Source organism: Pseudopipra pipra, chromosome 3, assembly GCF_036250125.1.
Source record: "Pseudopipra pipra isolate bDixPip1 chromosome 3, bDixPip1.hap1, whole genome shotgun sequence".
Taxonomy (NCBI): domain Eukaryota; kingdom Metazoa; phylum Chordata; class Aves; order Passeriformes; family Pipridae; genus Pseudopipra; species Pseudopipra pipra.
In genome coordinates this window covers 84039113-84063824 of record NC_087551.1, presented here as the reverse complement: position 1 = coordinate 84063824, position 24712 = coordinate 84039113, and the positions used below count along the sequence as shown (strand labels likewise).

Sequence of the window (24712 nt, the reverse complement as noted above, 5' to 3'; positions counted from 1 at the left end):
CTCTGAAGAATAGCAGGTAGACAAATCAGGTAAGATTTTTTCAGTCTTGTAACAGCCCACATTTAGAATATGTACATAGAGTTTTAACAGAACATTGCCTACAGTATCCACCAAGTGCTAAAATAAGTTTTGTTTGCTTTTAAAGGAGTAAGAAAAATATTGTTTAAAAAACCCTAAAAATTTTATTCTGACACTACATGAAAATAGTAAGTATTATACCTAACAGTACTAGTTACAATTAAAGCTGCCTGTTAAAAAATTAACTACTGATTGAAGATCATAATTTCAACTTCCATCAACTGCTTTCTTGAGTGACTCATCAAATCAGTGTTACCTAAAAAGTCAATACTGAGAAACCAGATAAACCAATAAATACTTCTTTCAATCACACAATTGCTACCACTCTTGAGAACACAGTCAAGCGTTTTATTGTTTATACTCATTTTCATTTACACATAAGAGAAACAATCAATGCAGTTCTATCACAGCAGGTGGACCATATCCTGAAACTCTGCTGAGTATGTATAGACCTGTCTTAAGGTCCAAGGGGGGGGGGGGGGGGCAGACAGGGGGGAAAAAAAAGAAAATAAAAAATGAGGGAAGTAGGGAGGAAAGAAATTTCACTAACATCAGTTGATTCATGATTCATGGGTATTTATTTTGCAGGTGAAATTGCTCTTCTGAAAGGGCAAACTGCTTCACTTCTTTACAAAATACACTTAATAATATAAGTACTTAGAGAATTATAAATTTTGCAGTGGTTCATGCGGTAAGGGTGTGCAACCAACACAAAATGGAAAACATGGTTACAACATCAAACTGCTACTTCTATTCCCAGCTGGTTTATGGAAAAAGTCATTGGACTTCTTGATTTCTGCTCTTGAGTAATGGAGTAGAATCAAGAAGCATTTACTTTATAAAGTCAACTATGAGGACAGACTACAGGTATGCAGTGCAATTGAAGAGGTCTACAACTTTTGTTTCTAGAGCATTTGCTATTGTTTTGAAATACAAATATAACTTTTGCACACTGTCACTTCTCACACTAAAGGAGTCATTTACAGAATTTACTGTGACGCTCCTATTTTAAAAGCTGCTTTTTTCTCCTTTTGGCCTCCTAAGTGAAGGAAGCAACTCTTTCCACTGAAAGAAATTACAGATGTGCAGAAGTACAACTACGCTACCAACACGGACAGAGACAACTGTGCTCTTGTGCACACCCCTACAACCGGTTGGAGAACAAATTAAGAAGTTAAGCCTGCAAAATAAATGGAGTTTACTCTCAAACTTTTTTCTTCATTCCAGATGAATTATAAACCTTGATTCGAGGCTGCCCTCTTTTTTTGCAACTGATCTGCGTGCCTATTGGAACAGCATCTCTGCCAGAGTCATTACACTGAAACGCAGAGCTGAGCAGTTTGGTGGCAGTATGTATTGACGTTTTTGCAGCATCATGAGTCTGGCAACTGGGCTTGGGGAAGTTTCAAGCAGTGGGTCTTTACAATAGCAACTTGATTCTGCAGACAAAAAGCAAAAGATTGGCAGAATTATTAAAGTATCACAATAACGGCATGTATGCATTCTGCAGAACCTGGCGCCCAGTTTAGCGATGAGCTGGCAGCCACTGCTGTCCGAGGCGCGGGAAGGCAGAGCCCCTCCGCGTGTGAAGAGACACACCGAGGTGACGGGTGTCACGGAGGCTAAGGGGCAGCTTTCCCCTCGGGACGCCTGCTCGCAGCCGGCTCCGCTCCCGCAGGAGCAGACGGCGCCGTGAGGAGACCGGAAAGAAGTAGGGCTCGACTTCGCCAGTAGCCTTCATCTGGGGCCTGTCCTCGCAAAAAAACCAAAAACCCAAAAAGCGACACGCCGCGGGCACCGGGGCTGCACGACTGTTTGCCAAGGGGGCTGCACCCCCAGCTGCCCATCGGCCCGGGAGGCGGCACCGGGAGCGAAGCCGCGGGGACCGGCCCGGCCCCGGCGCTCTCCAGGGAGCTCGGCTGCCGGGGGCTCGAAAAGCAAGTACCGTTTAGCACTAATTGGCCCAAACATGGGCATTGGCATGCGAAATGGCGGCAGACTGGTTTAATAGGTGGAGTAAAAAGCAGATTGTCGTTGAGTCACTCCCTACGAGCTGGGGGGCGGGGGGCACACACGACACACACACACACAGTGAAATGTCAGGAGCGTGCAGCATCCCCGCTGCTCGCCGCCACTAGCAAAGGGTCTGAACACCAGCTATTTGTAGGGTCGCACCCCCTCTCTCCCCCTTCCCGCCCCCCCCGCTCTTCCCGTCCCGAGCACCGCGGCTCTCCAGGGAGGAGGCGGCGGAGCGCGGACCTACCTGTGGCGCCGGGCGCGGGCGTGCATGGGGGCTGCCCCGGAGAACACATCGCATTCAACATCTCAACCTGTGTATCGGAAACGTATGAGTTTGTGAAAAGCTTGTTTGAAGTCTTCGTTAGACATAGTATAGATGACGGGGTTGATGAGGGAGTTGAGATATCCAAGCCACGTGAAAAAGTCAAAGATGGCCATGTGGAACCAGCAAGCGTCCTTGCAAATAGGCAATACCAGGCTGATGATGAAAAAAGGCAGCCAACAGACGATAAAGGCTCCTAAAATAATCCCTAAAGTCTTTGTAGCTTTCCGCTCTCTAGCGGCCGTCAGCTTCTTTTTCTCCAGCAGGGCATCCGAGACCTTCACCTTCACCTGGTTCATGTACACGGGGGAGCCCGTTTCGCTGGATCCCTCAGGAGCCTTGGAGTTTATGGACGTGACGGAGGAGGTCGACCCCGGGGAGTCCGTGATTAACTGAGCCCGCGTTAGTCTTTTACCTGCTTTCTTTGGCGTCTGCTTCAAAATCCGCGACCTGGCTTCCACGTAGATCCTCCCGTAAAGGGCTATCAGAAGCAGAGTGGGGAAGTAGAAGGCTCCTACCGTGGAGTATACGGTGTAGAGGACGTGGTCTGTGTTCACCACACAGTGAGAGACCTCCTCAGCCTTCGCCTGCCGCCAAAACAAAGGGGGCATGGAGATGCAGATGGAGAAGATCCATACCAGTGCGATCATGCCCGCTGCCCGCTTGGGAGTCCGTTTCGTGGAGTACTCGACGGCGTCGGTGATCGCCCAGTAGCGGTCCAGGGCGATGACACAGAGGTGCAGGATGGACGCCGTGCAACAGGTGATGTCCGAGGACAGCCAGATATCGCAGACTATCTGACCCAGCTTCCACTTGCCGGTCACAGTGTACACGGTGCTGATAGGCATGACGAGGATGGAAACGAGGAGGTCGGTGACGGCCAACGAGGCGATCAGATAGTTGGCCGGCGTGTGGAGTTTCCTCGTCTGGTAGACCGTGGCGATGACAAAGGCGTTGGAGAGCACCGTGGCCAGGGTGAGCAGCGCCAGGACGACGGCGAGCACGATCTTCCCGGAGAGGGGGGTGGCATCTTGGTAGATCACTTCCTCGGCGCTACAGTTTTGGTAAGAGTCGTTGGCGGACACCAGCTGCGCCCGGCAGGGGCCGGTCGGCTCCATCCCTCCGCGGCCGCCGCCCCCGCAGACGGCGGGATTCGGCGCGGCACGGCGGGGCCGCTACCCCGGCAGGACCCCGTCGGCGCCGGGGGAGGGCTGCAGCATCCCCGCGCCGGCACCACCTCCCGCCCGCTTGCCCGCCCTTCCGGGAGCACCGAGCGGGCTTCGCGGAGCCTCACTCCCCACGGGTTAGGGAGCAGGGCAAAACGGGGGCCAGGCGCGCCCGCTCGCCCCGCCAGCTCATCGCCCCGCCGCCTGCCCGCGGAGCTCGGCGAGCCTCAGACATGGGGCTCCCGCCCCGGCCGGCCCTAAGCGCAGCCCCGCCGCCCGCGGCTCCACACCGTGTCTCGACGGGCGCGGCGGCGGCGCCGCATGCCCGCGGGCGGCGGCCTCGTCCCCCGGGCTGCGGGCGCGACGGCGGGGGCTGCGAGGGCAGCGGAGCCGCCCCGCCGGGCTGTGCCTTCACACGCAGCCCGCCGCAGCAAGTTTGCAGCCGCCACCGCGGGTACGGGAGGAGCAGGAGGAGGAGGAAGAGGAGGGTCCGCGGGAGGCAGAGGGGGAGACCACCTCCCATCGCGCCCCGCCGCGGGCCATGCTGCCTGGGCCCGGCCTCCGCCCAGCGCCGGCAGCCGCGGGCAGGCGCGGGTGTGAGGGAGCAGCGAGCAGCCGCCGCCTCTTATATAGCGGGCGGCGCGGCTCCGCCGGCACCGAGCAACCGGTGCCGCTGCCGGTCGGGCTGCCCGCCTGCCCGCGGAGGAGGAGCTGCCGTCGCCTCCCTCCGCCCTCCCTCCCGCACCCACCAGCAGTCCGACCGGGCGGGGGGGGCGGCCCGCCCCGGCTTCGCGCACCGCCCCACCGCTGTCCTCCGCCCCTGTCCCTGCAGGCGCCGGGAGGAGCCCGGGTACGCTCCCCGCCGCACCAGGGGGGCAGCCCCTCTTTTTCCATCCCGGTTCGAAGTGCCATGGCGCTGGGTGTTGCGGGTGCCCCTTGGTCCTGCGGTTGTCCCCATCCCACCTTGCACCGTGCCCTCTACGCCGCGGGGCTGGGCGATGCCAGGCTTCTCGGGGGCTGTACTGCCCGCCGCCGCGTCCCTCGGCGGGTGGCAAGTGTCGCTCGGTGCCGGAGCTGGGCGTGCGGGAGGGGCCGGGGCGACCAAGACGGTGCGGGACAGGGGCACAGCCGGAGCGGGCCGGCAGCTCGGCTTCCTCGCCCTGCCCGGCGGGCGAGGGGCTGCGCAGGGCGGCGAGTTCCGCTGCTGTAAGGGTGCGCATCCCACCGCATCACACGCCTGCTTTACACTTATAGTAATCTCGTGCCTTCTAGGCTCTGGCTTTCTTATCCCCCGCCCCCCTCCCCTCCATTTTTTTTATATATTTTTTCCCTTGGTGTGCTTGGAAAGGCACGCCCGCGGTTGAGCAGCCCTGACGTGCCCCGCAGGTTTCTTCAGCGGTCGGGAGGCGGGGGCAGGAGGAGCACCGGGAGCACACGTTTGTCCAGGTCCCACGGCTCCTGCCAGTGTTTGTTCTCCGCAGCCGCAGAAAAGTTTTACACACAAAGGGAAGTGCGAGCTTGCTTTTTGCTGGGTCAGGGTAATTCCAAGCTCGGTGAAATGTCTATGGTCCAGCCCGAGTAAACCTCCCAAATATGCCACGACAAAGCCAGTAAAGTGGAGACAAGGCTTTTTAGTCTGCAGGCATGTTTGTTCACATATGCTGTTGCCTGCCTAAGCTCCCTGCAAACTCTTAGCACTTCTGTCTTGGATATCTGCGTCTGGCTGGTTTCCTCTGTCATGGAAAGGCAAACAGCTTCTCTGAGGTCCCATTCTTCCTGGGCTATGGTCGGCACCACACAGGGACAGGCACTGCAGTGTTCTGCTTGGGACACAGAGCTTATGGTCAGGGTGAGAAACCTCAGTGCCCTGTTGGTTATCCTTGAGCAAGAGGAACTGGCACACCTGAGAAGATGCAGATCAAGGAAAGGCAGCAAAAGGAGGCTGGAGAGAATCCATTGTAGCCCAGAGGGTGAGGAAACTGTAGAAAGAGAAGCACTGAACTGAAGAAGAGCCAGGTCTGCACAGTAGTATAGAAAGCCAGAGCCCTGCAGAGACAGCCCTTTCTCTCCCTATTTCAGTACAGGGCAAGGTGCCCCGATCTTGGGATGTGCTAAGCACCCACGAGCCTCCTGAGATCAAAAAACCAGTGATGGTTCTTGAGATTTTGTAAAATCGGTTCCAGATCTTTAGTTAGACTTTCTCAAGGAGCGAGGTAGGATTAATGAAAGTGTGGCAGTCAAGGTTTGCCTACATTCACTGAGCCGACAGGAAGATAAAATGTCAGTGAGCTTTTCTGTTTTCCCAAAAGGGCTTTGGAGAGTGTTTGGTCTGTTTCCATGTTTTTATTTGTAGTGCCTCCTTGTATTCAAGCAGGCACCACCTCCTTGGGGTGCCTGGTAATTGATTGGAGCCTCTAGGCTTTACTGCATTAAAAATAATAATACAGAGCTATCTACATTCTTCTGATCTCTTTGATAGGCAAAGATTTTATAATCCTGGTTTCTAATACAGTGTGATATTGCTTTCACTTCTGCTTGACATTTCTGGCTTAATTTAGTTGTGCTTAAGTTGGCAACTGCCCTCGAGCCTCTGTAGCTCAACATTCTTCCCAAATAGGGCTATGTATCTGAGAGTGATTTAAATTTAAAACACCAATAATAACAAGGGAAAAACCTAGCCCTTGATTCAGTGTTGGAACAGCTTTTCTCTTATGGAAAGGCTCTTATAAAATTATAGAGTCTCCAAGGGCAATGTTCTAGCTTTAGCCACTGCTGTCAGCCATGTTGTGTAATGTAGACAAGTATTATGTGAACGAGTGATGGGTTTTGGCCAACCTACTAATGTCACTTTTTATCCTCATGATAAAATATTTGTGTTCTGTGCACAGCTTTTGCTGTTGCCCTTCTCCATTAATTCTGGATTATTATTCAGCAGTAATCATCATTCATTGCTTCTCTCTTTGTCTTGCCAAGAAGATGCTTTTTTCATCACTCGTTTGTTTTCTTCTCATGCTCACTAGTTTCTTACTTATTTGTGTAGAACTGCTGCGAGCGGTGAGCAAAATGTTCACCCAGGGCATGCCAGCTCTCTCTGTGGTGACTTCATCTGACTTCCCACCTGGTCTTCCTGGGCAGGTTCAGTAAGCATTCCCCATGCTTCTCTCCAAGGCTTCAGTCTCGGGCTAGGAACAGCTGCAGCAAGAAAGTAAAGCCAACTTCCTCCTATTTCGCTGCTGGAGAGGCATGCAGAAGACATGTCCCCACCCAGGCACTGGAACTGCTGCTTTCTTTAGGCTGTGCATGCTGGTTCCCAGGATTTGTGTCAGAACAAGAGGTGCTCAGGTTTTAAAAAATTGCTCTTCCTCTCTGCTCGCCAGGCTGCCCTTAGCCTCCTGTCACAACTCGACTCCCACAGGCCAAGACTTCGTGAAAGCAGGACCAGGTTCTACCTAGATTATCAATAAGTACTGCAGTCTTGGAGTGCTAGTCAGACACATATTGTAAATCATATGTATTACCGCATGAACGATCATATCACACTGTTGTGCTGGCACCTGGAAGCTTGCATTTCATTGTTTATTTTCCCCTCTCCTAACTGGATCTGAAAAGATGATTATGAGAAGAGATCCTATTTCCTGAAGCTTTTGGCTTCTGTGCAGAGGCAGGCATAAAATTAATTTCTTTCTGCTGGCATAAGACTGTTAATACTTCTTATATCCAGATTTTGATGTACTAAAATACCCAAATATAGAAACAGCAATGAAAACTGAGCCTATTACTGGTTTATTGCTTCAAAAACTGCCCATGTATGGCATAAATGTCTTATAAATAAATTAGAGAAGACAAACACATAGAAACAAACCTAAGTACCAAAAAGGAAAAGTCCTCATTATAGAGTCAGATCTGTCCTGGCCACAGGTAATGTTGTGTGGGTTTTGTTCTATTTGCCCATGGGGCTCAGTGCACAATATAAACCTCACCTCTGCTCTTGACTCAGGTGGTAAGTTGTATGTAATGACATCTGTAGCCTCCTGCACTTGTGATGAGATTCATACTCATATTTTAAATAATGAAATTCTGAGTCCTGTTAGCAAAGATAACCTTCACTATGTAAATCAACACAGTGGTATTTTGTTGAGTTTGCCAACAGACAAATAACACTAATTTACGTGTGAAGTTTCTCAATGTTAACTTTGAAATACAGCTAAGGCCATTTAAATGTCATCACTTTTAAGTCACTAGTCAAAATAAAATCACCAAGCTTGAGTTACTGAAATTTAATTGTAATGAACAGCTGGGCCTAGTTCTGATTTTTACTCTAAGGACCCAGAAAAAGAAACACATGGGCTCAATAGGTGCAAATACACACTGAGTTTCTAAACCTGTATTGGTCAGTTGCTGAAAAATGTACTCAGATATCCTCCAAGGAGCATTCAATTACTCTAACTAGGCAACTGAGGTCAAGAGAAAAAAAAAAAGTAACACCTCCAGTCCTCTCTTAAACTGTCTCTAGGATTTTATTTCCAGACACTTCACCCATCTTCACACATTTCAGTTCATGGAGGCAGAAGTTGAAGTTGGTGACTGTGCTCAGTCATCTACGTGGCCTTTGCTCTTTAACAATGTTCCTGGAGGTACTCCATAGGAATCTGCTTCAATACTGCCCCATATCCTCTCCTTCCAGGCTGCCCGTAATTCTCATGCTTCTTCATTACAAAGCAGAAGAATTGACTGCTTGTGTGAAAAGTGCAGTTGGCTTCTTGTTTTTGTGGTTTGTGTCTGAGGCTCCTGGAGCCTCTAATTCACACTAAAATCAGTGCAAATGCCTGTTTTTCTACCATAGGATCTGACTCCATTATCATCCCTTCAGTTCAGGCTGTTTCCAGTTATATACCTGAAAGGATTTTAACTTACCTGCTATAATATGGATGGATTATGACCCACCCATATCTGTTATAAAATATATACAGATCCATTGGAGAATGACCTGTAGGGAATAGCCATGACAGTATGACATAAAGGTACAGCTGTCTACCAGGACTAAATGTCAGTGGCATAACTTTTAGCACCTGTTCATCATGGAGGCAAAGGACACTGCATTTAGACTCTGTAGGGATTCAAATGAAAAAAGGTCTCATATTCTGTGCTCAGATCTGCCAGAAGATAAATCCTCCACTTTCAGTATGGACCTATATTAGGTTTAAAGCTTTGTCCCACTTCAGAATGTTCAAATCTTTGTCTGCTTTAGAGGATGGAATCTGTAAGGGGTCTCCTTTCAGGATCCTGGGTTGATTTCAAAGGGATTCTAACTACCAAGTTTTCAGAAACAAAACACTGAATTTTGTGTTTTAAAAAAAATCTGAAAACATTTTAAAGCAACAAGCTACTAATGCACAAGGCTTGCTGGAAACTTTTGCAATGCAGTGAATCACTGTAAAGAAGTAAAATTGCTGAAAATTAGGAATCAAGTCTCTTCCATGTGAAATCAGTATGTCAACATTGATTTGAGGGGATCTGCAAAGATTTCTTCCTACTAAAGATCTAGTTCTTCGTCATGGCTAATTAATATTTATCTAGGAAAGAAGGTAACATATGCTAAGCCCACTGCCACTATTTATAAGACTAGAGTCTTTGTTCCTGGAGGTAATCAGAAGCTAGGAGCTTTTGCTGGCATGCAGATTTGGGCTGCTAATTTAATAAAATGCATCATCCATTAATTTGATTCCTTTCAGGATGTTTACTAGTTGACAGTTTCTTTTGCAGTATGAGACTTAATTGCAAAATTTAATTGTCTGTTCTGCTTAGCAAGAGGCTTAGATAGAGATGCTTCGTACAACGTGCAGAAATTGAGGAACAGAAGCAATTTTGAAAGCTACAAAGATCTTGTAGGCCTACTTTCATCAGCAGAATTGGGCAGCAAGACTAAAGCAAAAGTGAATGGCCATGGCATCATGCAAATACCAGAGCTTTGCAAGGTGAGGAAGTCGTTTGAGGGATTTGAGATACAGTAATTCTCAGCAGCACTTTACAAAGCACAGTTGAAGATCTTACTCTGGTGACAAGGGACAATTTCTGTAAACCAACTAAATCAAACGTAGTCTGGTCTTGGAGTGAGGCTGTTATGAAACTGTTGGTCTAGATGTTGCTAACTGTGAAGTCCACTCTACTAAAGAATAATTGAGCTGGCATAGGCCATCAGTATCCATCAGTGCTTTATGTGTAGCTCTTTGGGGAAGAAAACAAAGACTCTCATAGTCAAAAGGCCCTGAAGATGTAGGTAAATAAAATTGTGACACTATAAACTGCCAAATACAAGGGTAGCTGTAGTCAGTGTCATTGAAGTATGGCAATTGTCAGTATTTTATTATTTCTTTTCTTTTTTCCCAATCTTTTCATTATCCAAAGATTGTTTAACTGAGAAGCCTAATAGGCTTGTAAAAATGCATGTCTCGATGTCTTGTGTATAAGGGTGTTTATTGGAGAAGCGAGTACTTAGCTGTAAAATGTAGATGTGATCTCTGTTTAGTAAGGTATGTTTTACTTTTTATTATAGGAAGAAGTCAGTCTTAAAGGATTCAGATCTCAGGTAGAACATGCCCAGATAGAGGTTTTCAGGTGATCTTAAAAATACCTTGGCTTCTGGGTGTAGACTTTAAAATGCTAGTGGATTAAAAAAAATTGAGATTGAATTTTTGCCAGATGGTCATGTCTGTGTTTGTGGAAGCAGAATCAGATAATTTTAATTTGTAGCTTTTATATTTCAGTTGTGAATTTCATGGGTTTTCCTTTCTTTCCTTGGGAAGATTTTGCTGTATCCCTTCCTCAATCCTTACTCTCCTCATAGTTCCATCTCTACGCTCCAGGAGCTCTGCAAAGGTACATGAGTGCACAGTTCACCTCTTTAAGAGGAAGCCAAGGCTTCCAAACCTAAGCAGTCTTCTTACCAACTGCTATAAAAATATGCATCTATTGTTAAAAAAAAAAATAAAAAATAATCTGGAGCTCTCTCTGGGTTTCCTTGGCTTTCTCATCACTCTCAAACATTCTTTAGACTTGGCCCAGATCTGTCCCTGCATCTCCTTAGTTCATGACTTTTCATCCTAGTGATGAACTTTCTCCCTCTTACTTCCAAGCTGCCTTCTCCATGTCTTGCTCCTGCAGAGAGCACACATCTGCATGGGAGCCTGACCTGTTCTCCTGCACTGCTCACACTCCTGTCTTTGGGAAGGTGGAGGGAGAACATCCTCCAAGACCCACAACCTCTCTCATGTTTAAAACAGAGCACTAAATCATAAGGGATTTCTACATTCCAAAACCCTAAGCCTCATCTGGGAACCTAAAAAATACAAAGGTGAAGTTATCCTATTGCCCAAGTTGCCCCTTCTTAAAAGTGGCGTGGAGCTAGGGAGGTTTAGCAGCTAAAACTATCATCCTGGTTTCTATAATGCTTCAGTTACTTTTTTCTGGCCTTGGAAGTTGCACTATACCTACACAAATGCTACCATGCAGTTCCATACCTCCTGTTGTGGCCATGACCCTCTTCTCTCTTCATCCCTTCTTTGTACAGCCCTTTCCTTATCTCACTCCTTCATTTATACCTCACTAACAAGCACATTTTCTTTACATGACTTTCAAAGCCTTTGGTAGTTTATCCATTTCTTATCACATATTCAGGTTAATTACTGCCTCCCACTAGCCTCTGATGCTGGCCCCTCCTAGAGTATTACTCGATTTTAATCAGGCATCTTCATGCCTTCTCAGGCTTGAGACAAGTTTCCTGTAGCAAGCACAGATACCCTTATTATATTACTTAAAAATCCTCCCATGGTGTGATGCCTACAAAACACACTTTACAAGAGTCAGGCTGTTGATGAAACTATGACTGCTGCCCGTTATTCTTCCTGGTAGTATTTTGTTTGCTGATGTTTTCCCACCTGTGTGCCTCTGCCAGTGCTCATGTTAGACTGCAATTCTTTAGAAGAGAGACTTTGTGTTTGCTCTAAGTGCTTATAGAACTATGAACATAGCTTTGAGGGTCCTGATTCTGGGCTTTGAGTGGCTTGCTATAAAATCTTTGTCTGTCAATAATAACTATTAATGACATCTCTTGCATTGTTTTTCATCTGTACAGTTCAGAAATCACTGTCAAGATCCAAGAATGATAAGAGGCTTCACAACTGGATGCCAAGTGCCCACCAAAACTGCTGTATCACTCCTCTCTTCAGCTGGACAGGGGAGAGAAAATACAACTAAATTCTTGTGAGTAGAGATAAAGGCAGGGAGAGATCACTCACCAGTTACCATCACAGGCAAAACGGACTCAGCTTGGGAAAATTAGTTTAATTTATTGGAAATCAAATCAGAGTAGGATAATGAGAAATAAAAATAAATTTTTGAAAACCTCCACACCACCCCTCCCTTCTTCCTAGGCACAACTTCACTCTTGATTTCTCTACCTCTACCTCCTCTACCTCTAAATGACTGAGGGGGATAGGGAACAGGGGCTGGAATCTGTTCATCACACATTGCCTCTGCCCCTGCTACCTCCTCAGGGAAGGACTGCTCACACTCTTCCCCTGCTCTGGTGTGAACTCCAACATGAGTCCTTTCTGTGGGCTGCAGTTCTTCATGAACTGCTCCAGCCCAGGTCCCTTCCATGGGGTGCAGTCCTTCAAGAACAAACTGCTCCAGCGTGCGTCCCTCACAGGGTCACAAGTTCTGCCAGCAAACCTGTTCCAGCATGGGCTTCTCTCTCCACAGGTCCACAGGTCCTGGCAGGAGCCTCTTCCTGCATGGGCTTCCCATGGGGTCACAGACTCCTTTGGCTGCATCCACCTGCTCCAGCATGGGGTCTTACAGGGGCTGCAGCTGAATATCTGCTCCACAGTGGCGCTCCGGGTGTCACAATCTCTGCTCTGGCACCTGTAGCACCTTCACCCTCTCCTTCTTCACTGGATGTATGTAGAATTGTTACACATATTCTCAACCCTCTCTTCTGCTACAGTTGCAGGTACAAGAGGTTTTTTTTTCTCCCTTCTTAAATAGGGTGTTCTAGAGGCACTACTGCAATCACTGGCCAAGTTGGAGCCCAGCAGTGATTGCAGTAGTGCCTCTAGACGGATCTGTCTCAGAGCCAGCTAGCATTGTCTCTGTTGGATATAGAATAAGCTTCTAACACCTTCTTATAGAAGCCCCCTTTGTAGCCCCCTATGCTACCAAAACCTTGCCATGCAAACCATGTACAGCAACATGTGACTGATTCACATAAAATGATCTGATCAGCACAGAAGAGAATTCAAAATATGACCAATCAGAACCTACAAAATGTAATCATTCCTAATTTTCTGTTTGAGAAAAGCAGTTTTACTATATGTTTTGCTATATTTAAAAGATAAGAACTGTCCCTTATTTTCCTTATGCAACTAACCAGAAATAAAAGAAAGTAAAAAAGCAGACTATTAAAATGTAACATGCATGTGGTTACTTGCTTCTATTACAGCTCTGAATTATGAGCTGTAGAGATAAAAGGGGATAAAAACCCAAACCTGCTAGAAATTATGTTCTTAAAGACTGGGGGTTCGAGAAGTAGAGAACATGATTACCTTCTCCCTTCTACATCTGCTCCTTATCTGCCCTTGAAGATCAAGTTCTCCAGTCTCCCCAAAGGACAGTCTTGCTTAAAGTTTGATTATAAGAATTGGGGGGGTTCCTCTTAAATCATCCTGCCTAACCTCTGCCTAAAATGTACACACTTAAAATAAAACTTTAGGCACCTGGTCATGGCAGACGGGACCTCTTATACCAGTGACTTTCCAGGACTCTTCCTCCTTCCTTTGGCTGTAGGGCAACTACTGGCATTTATTCTAGATCTCTTTCACTGGTTTCTTACCTCAGCAGACTTTCTTGTTGGCTTAGTACTGTATGTAACATTAGGTGTTAATATACTGTCTTCCACTGTGCTGCCTACCAATGGCCTTGGTGATAAATCCAGTAATGTATATATATTGCTCTCTTACATGATTCAGTATGAATCTGATAAGACCTCAGCAGTGCTCTCACTTCCTACATCAGGGACACTTTGTAAATTCCAAAAAAAAAAAAAAAAGAATTTTTAGTTTCATGTTCTCAAAGAGACCTGCAAGAGTTCAGTAGTTCCCTTTAAAAAAAGCATTTCAAAAAAGCTTTTTGGTAGCATTGTTCAGTCTTTGACATTTTGATTGCCAGTAAGTACACAAAGTCCTCTGGGACATCATCCTCTGAGGAACCATGAAACATGGGTCAGTCAGTTGATGAAAGCCTAATATTATCTGACTAAAACAGTAGGAGAGGTATTCCTGGAAGCTGATGGTTGTGTGCATTGTATTTCTTGGATTTGTTACATAAAAATTATTAGAGCATATTTAGGTACCTTCCTTTCCTTTGCAAAGGAAGCCTTTTAAGCTTGCTTTGGAGATTTTAGGCATACTTTAAAATCATCTACTGTCTTCTTAGTACCTCCCTCCCTTTTCTGTACTCAATTCTGCTTTCATTTAAAAGGGTCAGACTGCTGCTTATCAAAGAGTCATTTAGGCTGGAAAAGGCTGTTAATATCATCGAGTCCAACTGTTAACTGTTTTCAACCCCTCTGACTTCTACTGATGCATCAGCAGTTTCAAATGAATTGCTTATCAGATTTGCAAAAGACCAGAGAAATGAAGAAACAAATTACTTGCATGTCTAATCACGAGCATGTTTAATATGACCTTGAAATGGGAGGACTGGATGAAATTGTTCTAGGGCTCTTTTGGTGAAATTTCTACATTTGGATATATTTGAAGCTAAAGGGCACAATTTTACTTTCTGTAATTTCAAGAACACTTGGTGGGCACAGCCAGATGAAGGAAAGCAATAGAGAAATTTAAGAATATTTATTCAACAGTTTTAGATAATTTCAGTCTTTGCAGTTTGATAATAGTAGCTTATACAAGCAGTAGCTTCGCTAAATTATACACTATTCAGATGGAGGTGATTTGTAAATGGATGTATCTCTGTAGGAAAAGTTTGTGTGGGTTACTCTAAAAGCCAGAAATGTGATAATATAGAAAATTAACAGCAAATGATCTCAGGGACCAAAACCAAATTTTGACAAAATGAGGACTAAACCCCACTGTCATTTAAATAATGTAACTATGTATATTTACAGTTAAATTCCACCCACAATACTTACATACTGGATAGCATTTTTTGAATCTCTGAAACTTGTTAAAGAATTTGAGCATCCACCTATTGCAAGCAGAAAAAAAAGTATCAGATTTTTAAAGACCCAAGGAGTTGTAGCATAACCACAGGCCACAGAATTTTACCAACCATACTCCAACTCAAGAATTTATGACTGGAGTGAGAATCAGGCCATAAAGGAGGCAGAGGAGCAATGTATTTTATCAGCCCAGCTGAGATAGTTGGAAGAAAAGCAGAAAAATCCTCAGAGGCAGAAGAGAGAAGTCTTCAGCAGGTCACACATTCAAATGCTGACCCACCCCAACTCATTCTCCCATATCTCTTTTTAGTCTGCTCCACTGGTAAAATGCTTCCTCTGGTGAAAATTTCCATCTTTTTTTTAACATGAACTTGTATGCCTTTGGTGTTCAACAGTTGGTCCTTCCATGCTTTTTGTCTGTTAAATTAAAGACTACCTGGTACCAAATGACTTCTGCCAATATGGTTTTTGATAGCCTGCAATAAGATTGCCTGCAATCAAGCTTCATTCTTAACATCTTTCTACTGGTTAAACAGACTTGCTGTCTCCAAGTCTTTGTATTCCCATTCCTACTTTTTGTGATATTTGACTTCTCAGTCTCATTAGTTCTTCCTACACCATTCGCCTAAGTTGTTTCTCTTATGTTACTTGAAGTTTTTGTAAGAAGATTGAAAGATACAAATATAGATAAATATGAGGTATATGGTAAGCATTTATATCTTTATATATAGATACATAGATAACAGAATTATATATAATATGTAAACATGTATGTGTGATATATATAAATATATGTGAAAGGCAATCATAAAAAGGAAGGGAAGAGTCTATTGTTCATGATCATGATGGTTAGTATAAGAAATAATGTGAAATTGCAGTCAGAAAGTTTCTTACAACACATTTGGAAAATTTTCAATTTGGCTGGAGAATAGTAAAGGTCTTAAGCTGTCTTACTTCTTGGACAAAAAAAACCCCTAAATTCATATAAAAACAAAGCTGCACGTTTTATTTTAAAATATACATATATAGCACAGCTGCTCGCTGGTAAATTGCAGATGTACTCTATCATTTTGTAAACGAATCCATGGAAGCAAGGTGGGGGACAATTTCAAAGAGAAGCTGCATCTCCCTTTGCTGCATTGGCAAAGCAAAACCACAGGCTGACCTGACCCAGCACTGGCACAGGTCTGCTCTCCAGAGGATGTCAGGCTGGATGACTTCCAGAGGATCCAACCAGCATTTCTATACTTCTTTGCACTAATGCAGCAGGATTTCTGGACATAACCACAAGGGATTAATAAATAGTGATGACAGAATTGTGGAAAGGTAACTTTAGCTATCAATGCAATGAAGATATAGACTTGCCCTTTTAAGTATTGTATATAAGCAGGAGCAGGGAGAATCACCATTTGTGTTAAAATCCCAGCAGGATTTGGATCCTGCTTTGTCATGCCACTGGCCAGCACCACATGTTAACAAAGTAAGTGACCTGATTCTGGTAGTCTGCTGTTTGATTTTCAGAACAAATTACTGTAAAATCACAGGAATTAGAGAAAATAGGGATTGGACTAATGAAGTAAGAGATATGAGGGAGTGCCAGGAATGTGGAAGAGCTCAGTGGAAACCAGGAAGCAGCAAGCTTCTCACTGATCCAAATGCAGTTAAAGGAGAGATATGATATTCTGGAAAGCAAATTTGATGGACTAAAGCAAATCTGCTTAAATTACTGATCAAGGCAAAGGTATGAAAATAAAGTGTTATAATTTTGTTGCTATTATTGTTGTTTCTAGTAATTATCCAATACAATTTGATAAAGATTCCTTTTGTGCTAGGCAAGCCCTGTGGATCCTATGATCTTCATAAGAATTTTCATTTAGCAGGAACACTCTGTACCTTCTTTTCTAACTTTTTTTTTCATGCTAATACAGTATTTGTATGACAGTACAGCTCTTACTAATCTAAGGATTTAATAAGAGGTTTAATTGCAGAGGCGTTTTTCTGAAAAGCAGAAGGATATTTATTTGCTCCTCAAATAGCCCTGAGGAATGTTAAATGAAGATGTTTATAGCATGAGATTAATATTGGGTTTAAAGGACTCCTGACCACTTCAGCAAAAGTGGGTTTGTAACACAGTGATGAAGTAAAGAATTGTTTCATTTGTTGCAGACAAGTCAAAAATTTGGGTCTTTGGTAAGCTTGGAAATTAGCTTGAAGTAACACATTCGAGTTTAGCTTTTCTCTGATAACCACCTCCCTGATAGGTGATGTGACCGTATGGTGCAAAATGCACTTTTTCGTGGTATGGGAATCTCAGCAAAGTCTCAAACCTGTTCACCCTGTCCTGGCCCTCATTAGTGAGAATAAAAGATTCACAATCTCTCTCTGGTAAGAGAAATGTGGGGGTCAACATTTAGCCGCTAATACATGTGGAGAGCCTGGTCTGTGCTGATGAGTGCTGTTAAAAGCATTACAGTCTCTGCTGGGGAAGGACAGGATTTGGTGCTATACGTCAGTCTCTGCTGCAGCAGCAAAAAATCAGGGAGGCAGCCTTAGCCTAGTTGCCTCTGCAACTAAACATTTGCAGCATACATTAGATTTTCCCTATAAAATCTTCTCTGTCGTCAGAATGGTATAAAGGATCCTAATGTAAGTGAAACTGAAACCCATATTGCTCATTACAATAATGTTAATGTTACAAAAGGAAGTACTGCTGTTCAACACTGTGCTAATGAAATGGTGAGGTGTATTCATCTTGAAATGGGGAAAGGACACCAAAGCAATTGATTAGAAAACAAGGAACATTGAAAAGACGTATGTTTTATAAACCAATGTTAAATATGGGCAGTAGGCTTTGGCTTCAGCTCTACAAAATTCAGATTTACTCCTCATTAAGGAAAAGAATATAATTTTTTTGTTGTTGTCACCTGACACCAGAAGAGTCATTTAATGAATCATAATTAGGTTTTCTTAGATGTAAAGTGAAAGGGAAAACAAAACTGTACAACCTCAATAGTGTGGGACATAGAAACCTGATATGTTACCCTCCAAATTTTCAAGATTTTGTTCTGTTTGCCAGTTGTCATTCTGTCATTCTGTTCTCCATTGCTTTTTCAATGCCAATGGCAAAATCCAGCCTTATTTTTATGTAATGTAATACTTAGTGATGGCAACCATGGATGTTACATAGTCAGAACTATGCCTGAAGACCAGACAAAGGTAGGAAGTCATATTGCACTGGACTTGAGATTTATGTAGGCGATAATAACAGTTACTTTTAAAACAGTGAGTGGAAATAAAGGCATTTCTTATTGTGGTTTGTCTTGGTTTTCTTACACTAGGAAGTCCAGTGATAAAGCTGGTTACCAATAAGGCGGTGATACCTTTGAGGATCTGGATATTTCTATTCATTTGAAACAGTCAGAAAATATTTCAAATCTTTGAAATAATCTAAAAAAACCTGAACTCCTCTTGTAAGGAAAATTGCAGGGATCATAAATCAGTGCTTTTCTTAATCAAACTATAAATTTGTTTCTCTTGAAATTTATTTTAAGAAAAAGGAGCTGGCACATGGCTCAGACATCTTCTGTTTTGTCAATATAGGCTGCTTTGGGATCCTTCTCAGATCAGAAAAATGAGCAGAATTTTTCTCAATGTGATTAGGAACTTCTACAATTCTGCACCCTCTTTCATCTCCTCCATTTAAGCATGTGCCATTTTGCTGAAAACTCCTCCCTCCTCCAACCATCTCACCAACAGTTTTTTCTAGGCTACAATCTCCTTGTTGCACCTTTCAGCTCTTTAATTCTTTCTTCCTGATTGGCTTTTATGAAGTCACTCTTTCACTTTTATGAAAAGTCTCCTTGGCATGTGCCTACCATGTTCTTGAACTTTGTCATTCCCCTTCCTGTTCTTCCATCTGCACATTCAGAAATCAATCAGCACCGATTACCCGCTACAGGGGGTTCAGAGCTGCAGTTTTGAAAGAAAAATTGTGGAGGAATTCAGACTTCAAAGGGGGTCACATTCTGTTGGATCAATTTGGACTGAGAACATTGGAGTAACTTACTGTTCATTGAGATTAATGCTCCCACCAGTCGATTGCTGAATAACTCAGAACTTGCACAACACATTTAATTTCAAGCTGGTAAAGTACCTACTCTGACCTCTCTGGAAAAAGCTAAATGGTATCAACAAAAGCAAGGGAAGGCTGTTAATTTTATTATTGTTATTGCTGGCAAATAAAACACTGGAGAAATCTAAAGGTTTGTGTTCACAATCTGGCATATTCAAATAATGCAGATGCTTGCACAGAAAACTACTTAAATGGTTAATCGGCATGTAGCCCCAAAATAATAAAATATCAAGGCAAGGAATCTTTGGGGTCACATTGATTTGTTTAACAGTTGATGCATTTCATATGATCACAGCAAGCAAACAGAATTGATTTAGAGATGCTATTTATGGAGATCAGCTCACCAGGAGTTGTAACCATTCAGCCTCCTAGAAGACTGTCTCATGCTATATTACTAACGTGCAATGCAGACTGATAGATTTCTGTGATTACTTACCCTGTCCATGGCACCAAGAGATCAGTACCACTGTGCCTTTCTGGTAAACTTTATGATCCCGTTTCTTTGCTTACTTCAGCAGATCATAGAAGAGTTTCTTCTTTTGGGAAGTCCAGCTTGAATCAGGAGAAATCAAAATGCAAGGGCAGGGAGGGAACTGGGGAAAGCAAAGTTTGAGAAAAGTGAAAATAAAGTCTGGAGGAGGTGAAAGCAAAGCACTGGAGTGTGGTGTTTTCAGCACAATCATAATGCTTAGGAACTCACATACCATTAGTAACAGACATATTTAAAAAGCAAAGTAAATTCTTAGTGCTTGGCTCTCAGATAATTTTGGGGGTTTCTTGAAAGTTTTGGAAATTGATTTGTCATTAAAACAGATTTGAAAAAAATATTTTGTAAACAACGGAAAAGGTGTGTCTGGTATAGAGTATTATGTTGCCTTTGAAACCCAGATACAGAAGAGATATTTTAATGGGATTCACTGCTTGTGTAGCTTAGGAAAAGAATAACATAGACTTATTCTTGTAAGTTGTGTGCTTCACCAGAAACTGCTCTAACATCCAGAAGAAGCATTTTAAAAACACATTCTTTGAACTGCAGTTTGCAAAAACAACAGTTGGTGGCACTTTGAAACAATTTTTATTTCTAAATGCATTTGCTGATTGTAGGTGTGTAGAAGATTACATTAAAATATTAAATCACTAGTCTGTAGTGATTCAGATTATGGTAACGATACAGAACTTATCAGCCGTCTTCTGCACAGCACACAGACAGCTTGCTTAAATTGAATCTGAAGATCTACATTTGTAAAAACAAGGGAAGGTGCTCAGGAGATTAATTCTTCTTAAAAAATGTCATAGAGAAATTACCAGAAGACAGAGTAATGGCAAATGGAGAGGGGAAAGTCACTGCAAATGGCATAACTTGCTCTAGTCTGCAGAGGCACCATAGCCTGTAGCAGTGTGGTGTTTCTGTGAGCAGCTTGCCTTCACTGAGTTTACATTTTGAAGGGGTTTTTGTCATGGCACTGATGTGCATGGTATGTAACATGCATACAGATTTCTTTTTTAACTAACACCCACTAGGTAAACAGATATTTCCCGGAATGTGAGTGTGAAGAGCAGAGAGAGACTGCCATGGCTGTTCCAGAAGAACCAAGTGTTTATCCATGGTGTCCCTGTTAATCAAGTGCAATCACACCACCTGCACAGGAACTGCAGCATGTCTGATATCACAAGGGGAATCCTGGGCATTTCTGGGGAAAACTGATGGTTTGAAAGATACTTTCTGTATTATTGCACACCTTGTCTGAATACATGACATTTAAAGTAATTGAGAAGAAAAACCTCTTTTCTTAGAGATTATATATGAGCCTTTCTTCCACAGGCCAGTTTCTTTTGGGCCATTTCAATTACAAAAGAGAGACATCACCACTTGGTCACAAAGAAAGCCCTCAATACCAGGATGACTTGATGCATTAGCTGCCGCCATTTGTTCAAAGGACTGAAAGACCAGACCACAGCTGGTGCTTGGCAATCTTTTCAGCTTGGCCAAAGGCTCTTCAGTGCCTTCTGTTTCCTCTCTAATTCTTGCATATTGGATATGAGAAGTCTATGTCAACAGAGGGAAATAAATCTGGAACCACTGCTGGGCTTTGCCCCTCCCCATCATCTTCCAGATCAATTGCAAATGATTCCTATTTGCCATCTTGGCCCTGAATATGTTGGTCTTGCTAGTTTAATCCATAAGTGATTCTTACTTAGCTTTCTAAATGACGTATTTTGCACTTATTGATAGTTCTTTATGTTGGTCAGTTTGGGTTCTGTGGCAAAACGTTTCTCTCAGCTTCAGACACAGTGCTTGATGCATTTACAAATATGGTCTTGCCTGAGTATATTTTGTTGCTTTCCCATTTGATTCCACAGGGCTGTTTGCACTGAGGGGAGAGCTTGCAATATCCAGTATGCTAAGGCAAATCTCCTTGTTGGGAACAGTGATGCTGCCTGGCATTCTAAATTTTCCATAATGTGTTGCTAGATTTGGTGTAACTGTGAGCTAAATACTGATTTGAAGTGTGCTGGCTTTCATATACTTCCCGTGTACCTCAGCTTTTGCAATGTTCTTGCTTCAGCTGTATTCACGTGGTGCTTAGGCAGCCCAGCAGTACCTACAAGTTTTATGCCTTAGTAACTTTCTGCATGCTTGATACCCCTGCACTCCCTTCCCTGAATCAGTATACTTCTTTCAGTCTGAGAGCACAGCTCTGCTTCAGTTTGAGGTAATGTTTTGAGGCTTTTCAAAGTTCTCTCCATGCCTAAATCAGGAATTTGGACCTGCACCCACAAGACATGGTTTGCCAATGCTAATGTTATTTTCTTGTATGCCTGATCCTGTGCTTGCAGAAGGCTCAGGAAACCTTTGTTTAGGTCTTTGGTATACCTGCCTGGATGGCTAATCAATTTTCACACACTGCTGCTTTCAGTTCAGATATGAATGCAGAAATGCCTATTTCCTATCTGAATTTTACCTTGCCTGCAAATAAACTTATGGCCCACTCTTTAACTTGGCTGCTCTGCTAGCCAAAGTAGTAATTTTGGGGTCAGCCATTACTATCCTTCATCACATTTCTGACCTGCAGGCTTAATTGTTTTTATTATGTGAGATATAATTCTTTTGATCACATTCTCTCTCTGAGTGGCTGTATCAGCTGTACAACTGTGTACCTGTTATTAATATTGACTCTGAAGTGCCTGTTCTGAGTAGGTGTAAATCAGGGGCCCCTCCAGGGCTTTCTGTCATTATATTAAATGGACTGGATCACTCTCATCCTCCTTTATTCCTTCTTTCTCTTTGTCCCTTCCCTTCCTCTCGTTACTTCCTCTCTAGGCCAGGTGCCAAAAATGCTGGAGAGGCAGTATCTCAGCTATCAGCTTAAATTGTCAAACTGGCATCTACCTCTTTCATTTCAGAGAGCACTGTGATTGAAATTCCTTTTATTTTAGGCAGTGGTAGTATTTTAAACTCAGAACTATGTAAAGAATTGGCGATAATGCTGAACTGCTTTGCTGCGAAGGGATGGTTACAGACCAAGTGAGGAAATATTTGCATAAATCTTATGTAGGCAGATTCCCACCTAGAAAAAGATGTTGTTTCTGCCAAAATATTCATAATCTCTCTGGCATCCACCACAAGACAATTGTCAGACTTTATTGGTCTGATCAGGAAAGGTTTTTGCTTTCATTTGGTGCCAGCATATTTCCCTGACAGTGATGTGAGATATCACCAGATAAGTTCGTTGACCCTGGAGATGCCTATGCAGGGAATCTCCTGTCATCTTCTTCAGCAGAGGTGAGTGGAAGTCTGCAGTTGCTCCCGAGGAGGATGGGTTGACAGTGTGCTAAGTTTTTATGAAGTCTCCAGGTTGCATGAGCTGGCATTAATGCTTAAGCATTGCAGGTGGCAGAATGAGTCTGGGCTTTGCTCTGGAGCCAGAGCTCTGAGATGAGAAAGCTGTGCCATGTCCCAGCCGGGGAAGCTCAGCTTGAACTATACCTTGTGCAACATTTCAATATTTTTATCAACATGGCTAAAAATCAGGGATTTCAGGGACACACGAGTCCCAGCTTTCTGTTTAACATTTTGTTAACCAGGTGGTAAGTAAAACTCTGATTCTGCATTTACTAAACCAGAGAAACTTGCTGCACAGTTGCTGCACACTTCTGTTGTGTCTGTTTCATCAAGCATTAGTGGGCAATAGCAGGAGAGAGGAGAAGATATAGATTCTAACATTTCTATATGGACCTGGCTGTGTTTGTTTGTGGGCAGCTTCCAGACGTGTTAATGTTCAAACTATGGGACTGCAGTGGGAGAGGTGCTTGCTGGAGAATTATAAAAAAAGTAGGACTTTCTTTAAAGAAAGTAGTAAGATATGTTTTCTTTTGTCAGTTGTTATCAACTAATCAAGAATATTCACGAGCGGGAAGCCTAAGGATGAGGCTAAAAGGGAAATGCTGACTGTACAGAAAGATGGAACTTTGCCTCAGGTAATCTAAGTGATGGTTTGCAGTCTGAATTACTGGCGAGGAGAACAGTGAGGCACCACGTTATCTAGTAAGGCTAAGGGAGGTGTTTTCTGAAGGCTCGTTATGGAGTTGCTGACCTTACCAAAGAAGGACTTCTCATACTATACTAAATGTGTAAATTGAAATTTATTGGACAACAAAAAGGGAAATGTGGTATCTTTTGATTTGTTAATGAGGAAATACTGTACAGCATGTCTCATAAGCAGTATAGCAAGTCTCACTAAGCATTATAATTAAGAGGGAATGCAGAATTATCCTTTGGGAGATGGACCATTTTGGGAAACTGATCATCTCTTGCATGGGAAACCTCTTGCACAGTGTCAGCATTGATTGGTTTGTTTGGTTTCAGTGGGAAAACATTTTCTCAACGTTCATATTTTTTGCAGAACTGATACTTAAATTCTCAGCCATCTCCTTGTCTGCTGTATTCTCTGACTGAAAATATCTATTTAAACGCTTTGCTGCATCCTCCCAGCAACCTGTTCTGATGGATAGCTCCCTGCCCAGGTGATACCAGAGATGTGTTTGGCTTTTGCAGATCTAAGAGTGAAATACAGAGTTCTTTTTCCATTTTATCACGAATTCAACTACCAAGGCCAGCATCTTCATTGCCCCACTTTATCATGCATGGATGCTAAATCTATTATTTATAGGCAAATTTCTGATGATGACTATTTGTATGTCATTGGCAGAAATCCACCTAACATGCTCCCTCAGAAATAGATTTGCATTACATAACCTCACCTAATCAGCCATAATACCATCAGTACATGTATGCAGTGCAGCTCATAAAGAAATTAAACATTTATTTTCAAGTAACAACATAGGTTACAGTCGTGAGTCTGAAATTATTAAAAGCTGACTTACAAGGTGGTATATTTTTATCACTTACTGTTTGGGATCCAGTCTTAGTTGTCTGTTAATGTTAAGAAAACAAGGCACAAATGATGTCCCAGTAAAATAACACAAAGAAATAATAGCTGGTTCCTATAGGCGGTCATACATTAAAAAAACTAGAACGGCTTCTTCCAAAATGGAAAATTGTGTATGTAATGTGTAGACCTAGCCTTAGACAACAAGCTCACAGGTCCTGTTGTCTCTTCTGCAAAGGATTTCCTACCTGGCAGAGCAGTGGCCCTGTGACTGAAGGCTGCTCATACAAGTAAAGAACTGCATGATATGCAATTGTCTCTTGTATGTCTAAAACCAAAACAAGCAAACAAACAAATTATTTGGATAGA

At 43.4% G+C, this 24712-nt stretch overlaps 2 protein-coding genes across 5 annotated transcripts in view; one reads left to right on the top strand and one right to left on the bottom strand.

Moving 5' to 3' along the window:
• Positions 1–1084: 1084 nt before the first annotated feature.
• HTR1B (5-hydroxytryptamine receptor 1B) lies at positions 1085–4047 on the bottom strand. The gene is made up of 2 exons (XM_064650095.1): positions 2342–4047; positions 1085–1517 (listed from the first exon to the last, which is right to left on the bottom strand). The coding sequence occupies exon 1, from the start codon at positions 3535–3537 to the stop codon at positions 2404–2406; it is 1134 nt and encodes a 377-aa protein (XP_064506165.1). The 5' UTR covers positions 3538–4047; the 3' UTR covers positions 1085–1517; positions 2342–2403.
• Positions 4048–22128: 18081 nt separating this feature from the next.
• MEI4 (meiotic double-stranded break formation protein 4) overlaps positions 22129–24712 on the top strand; it is a 231324-nt gene continuing 228740 nt past the window's right edge. For 2 of the 4 annotated variants that reach the window (XM_064650091.1, XM_064650090.1), the window contains exon 1: positions 22149–22737. The gene's annotated coding sequence lies outside the window, so the exon portion shown is untranslated. Of the gene's footprint in view, positions 22738–24712 lie in introns of all 4 variants that reach the window. The other 2 variants (XM_064650094.1, XM_064650093.1) reach the window with 2 other exon arrangements.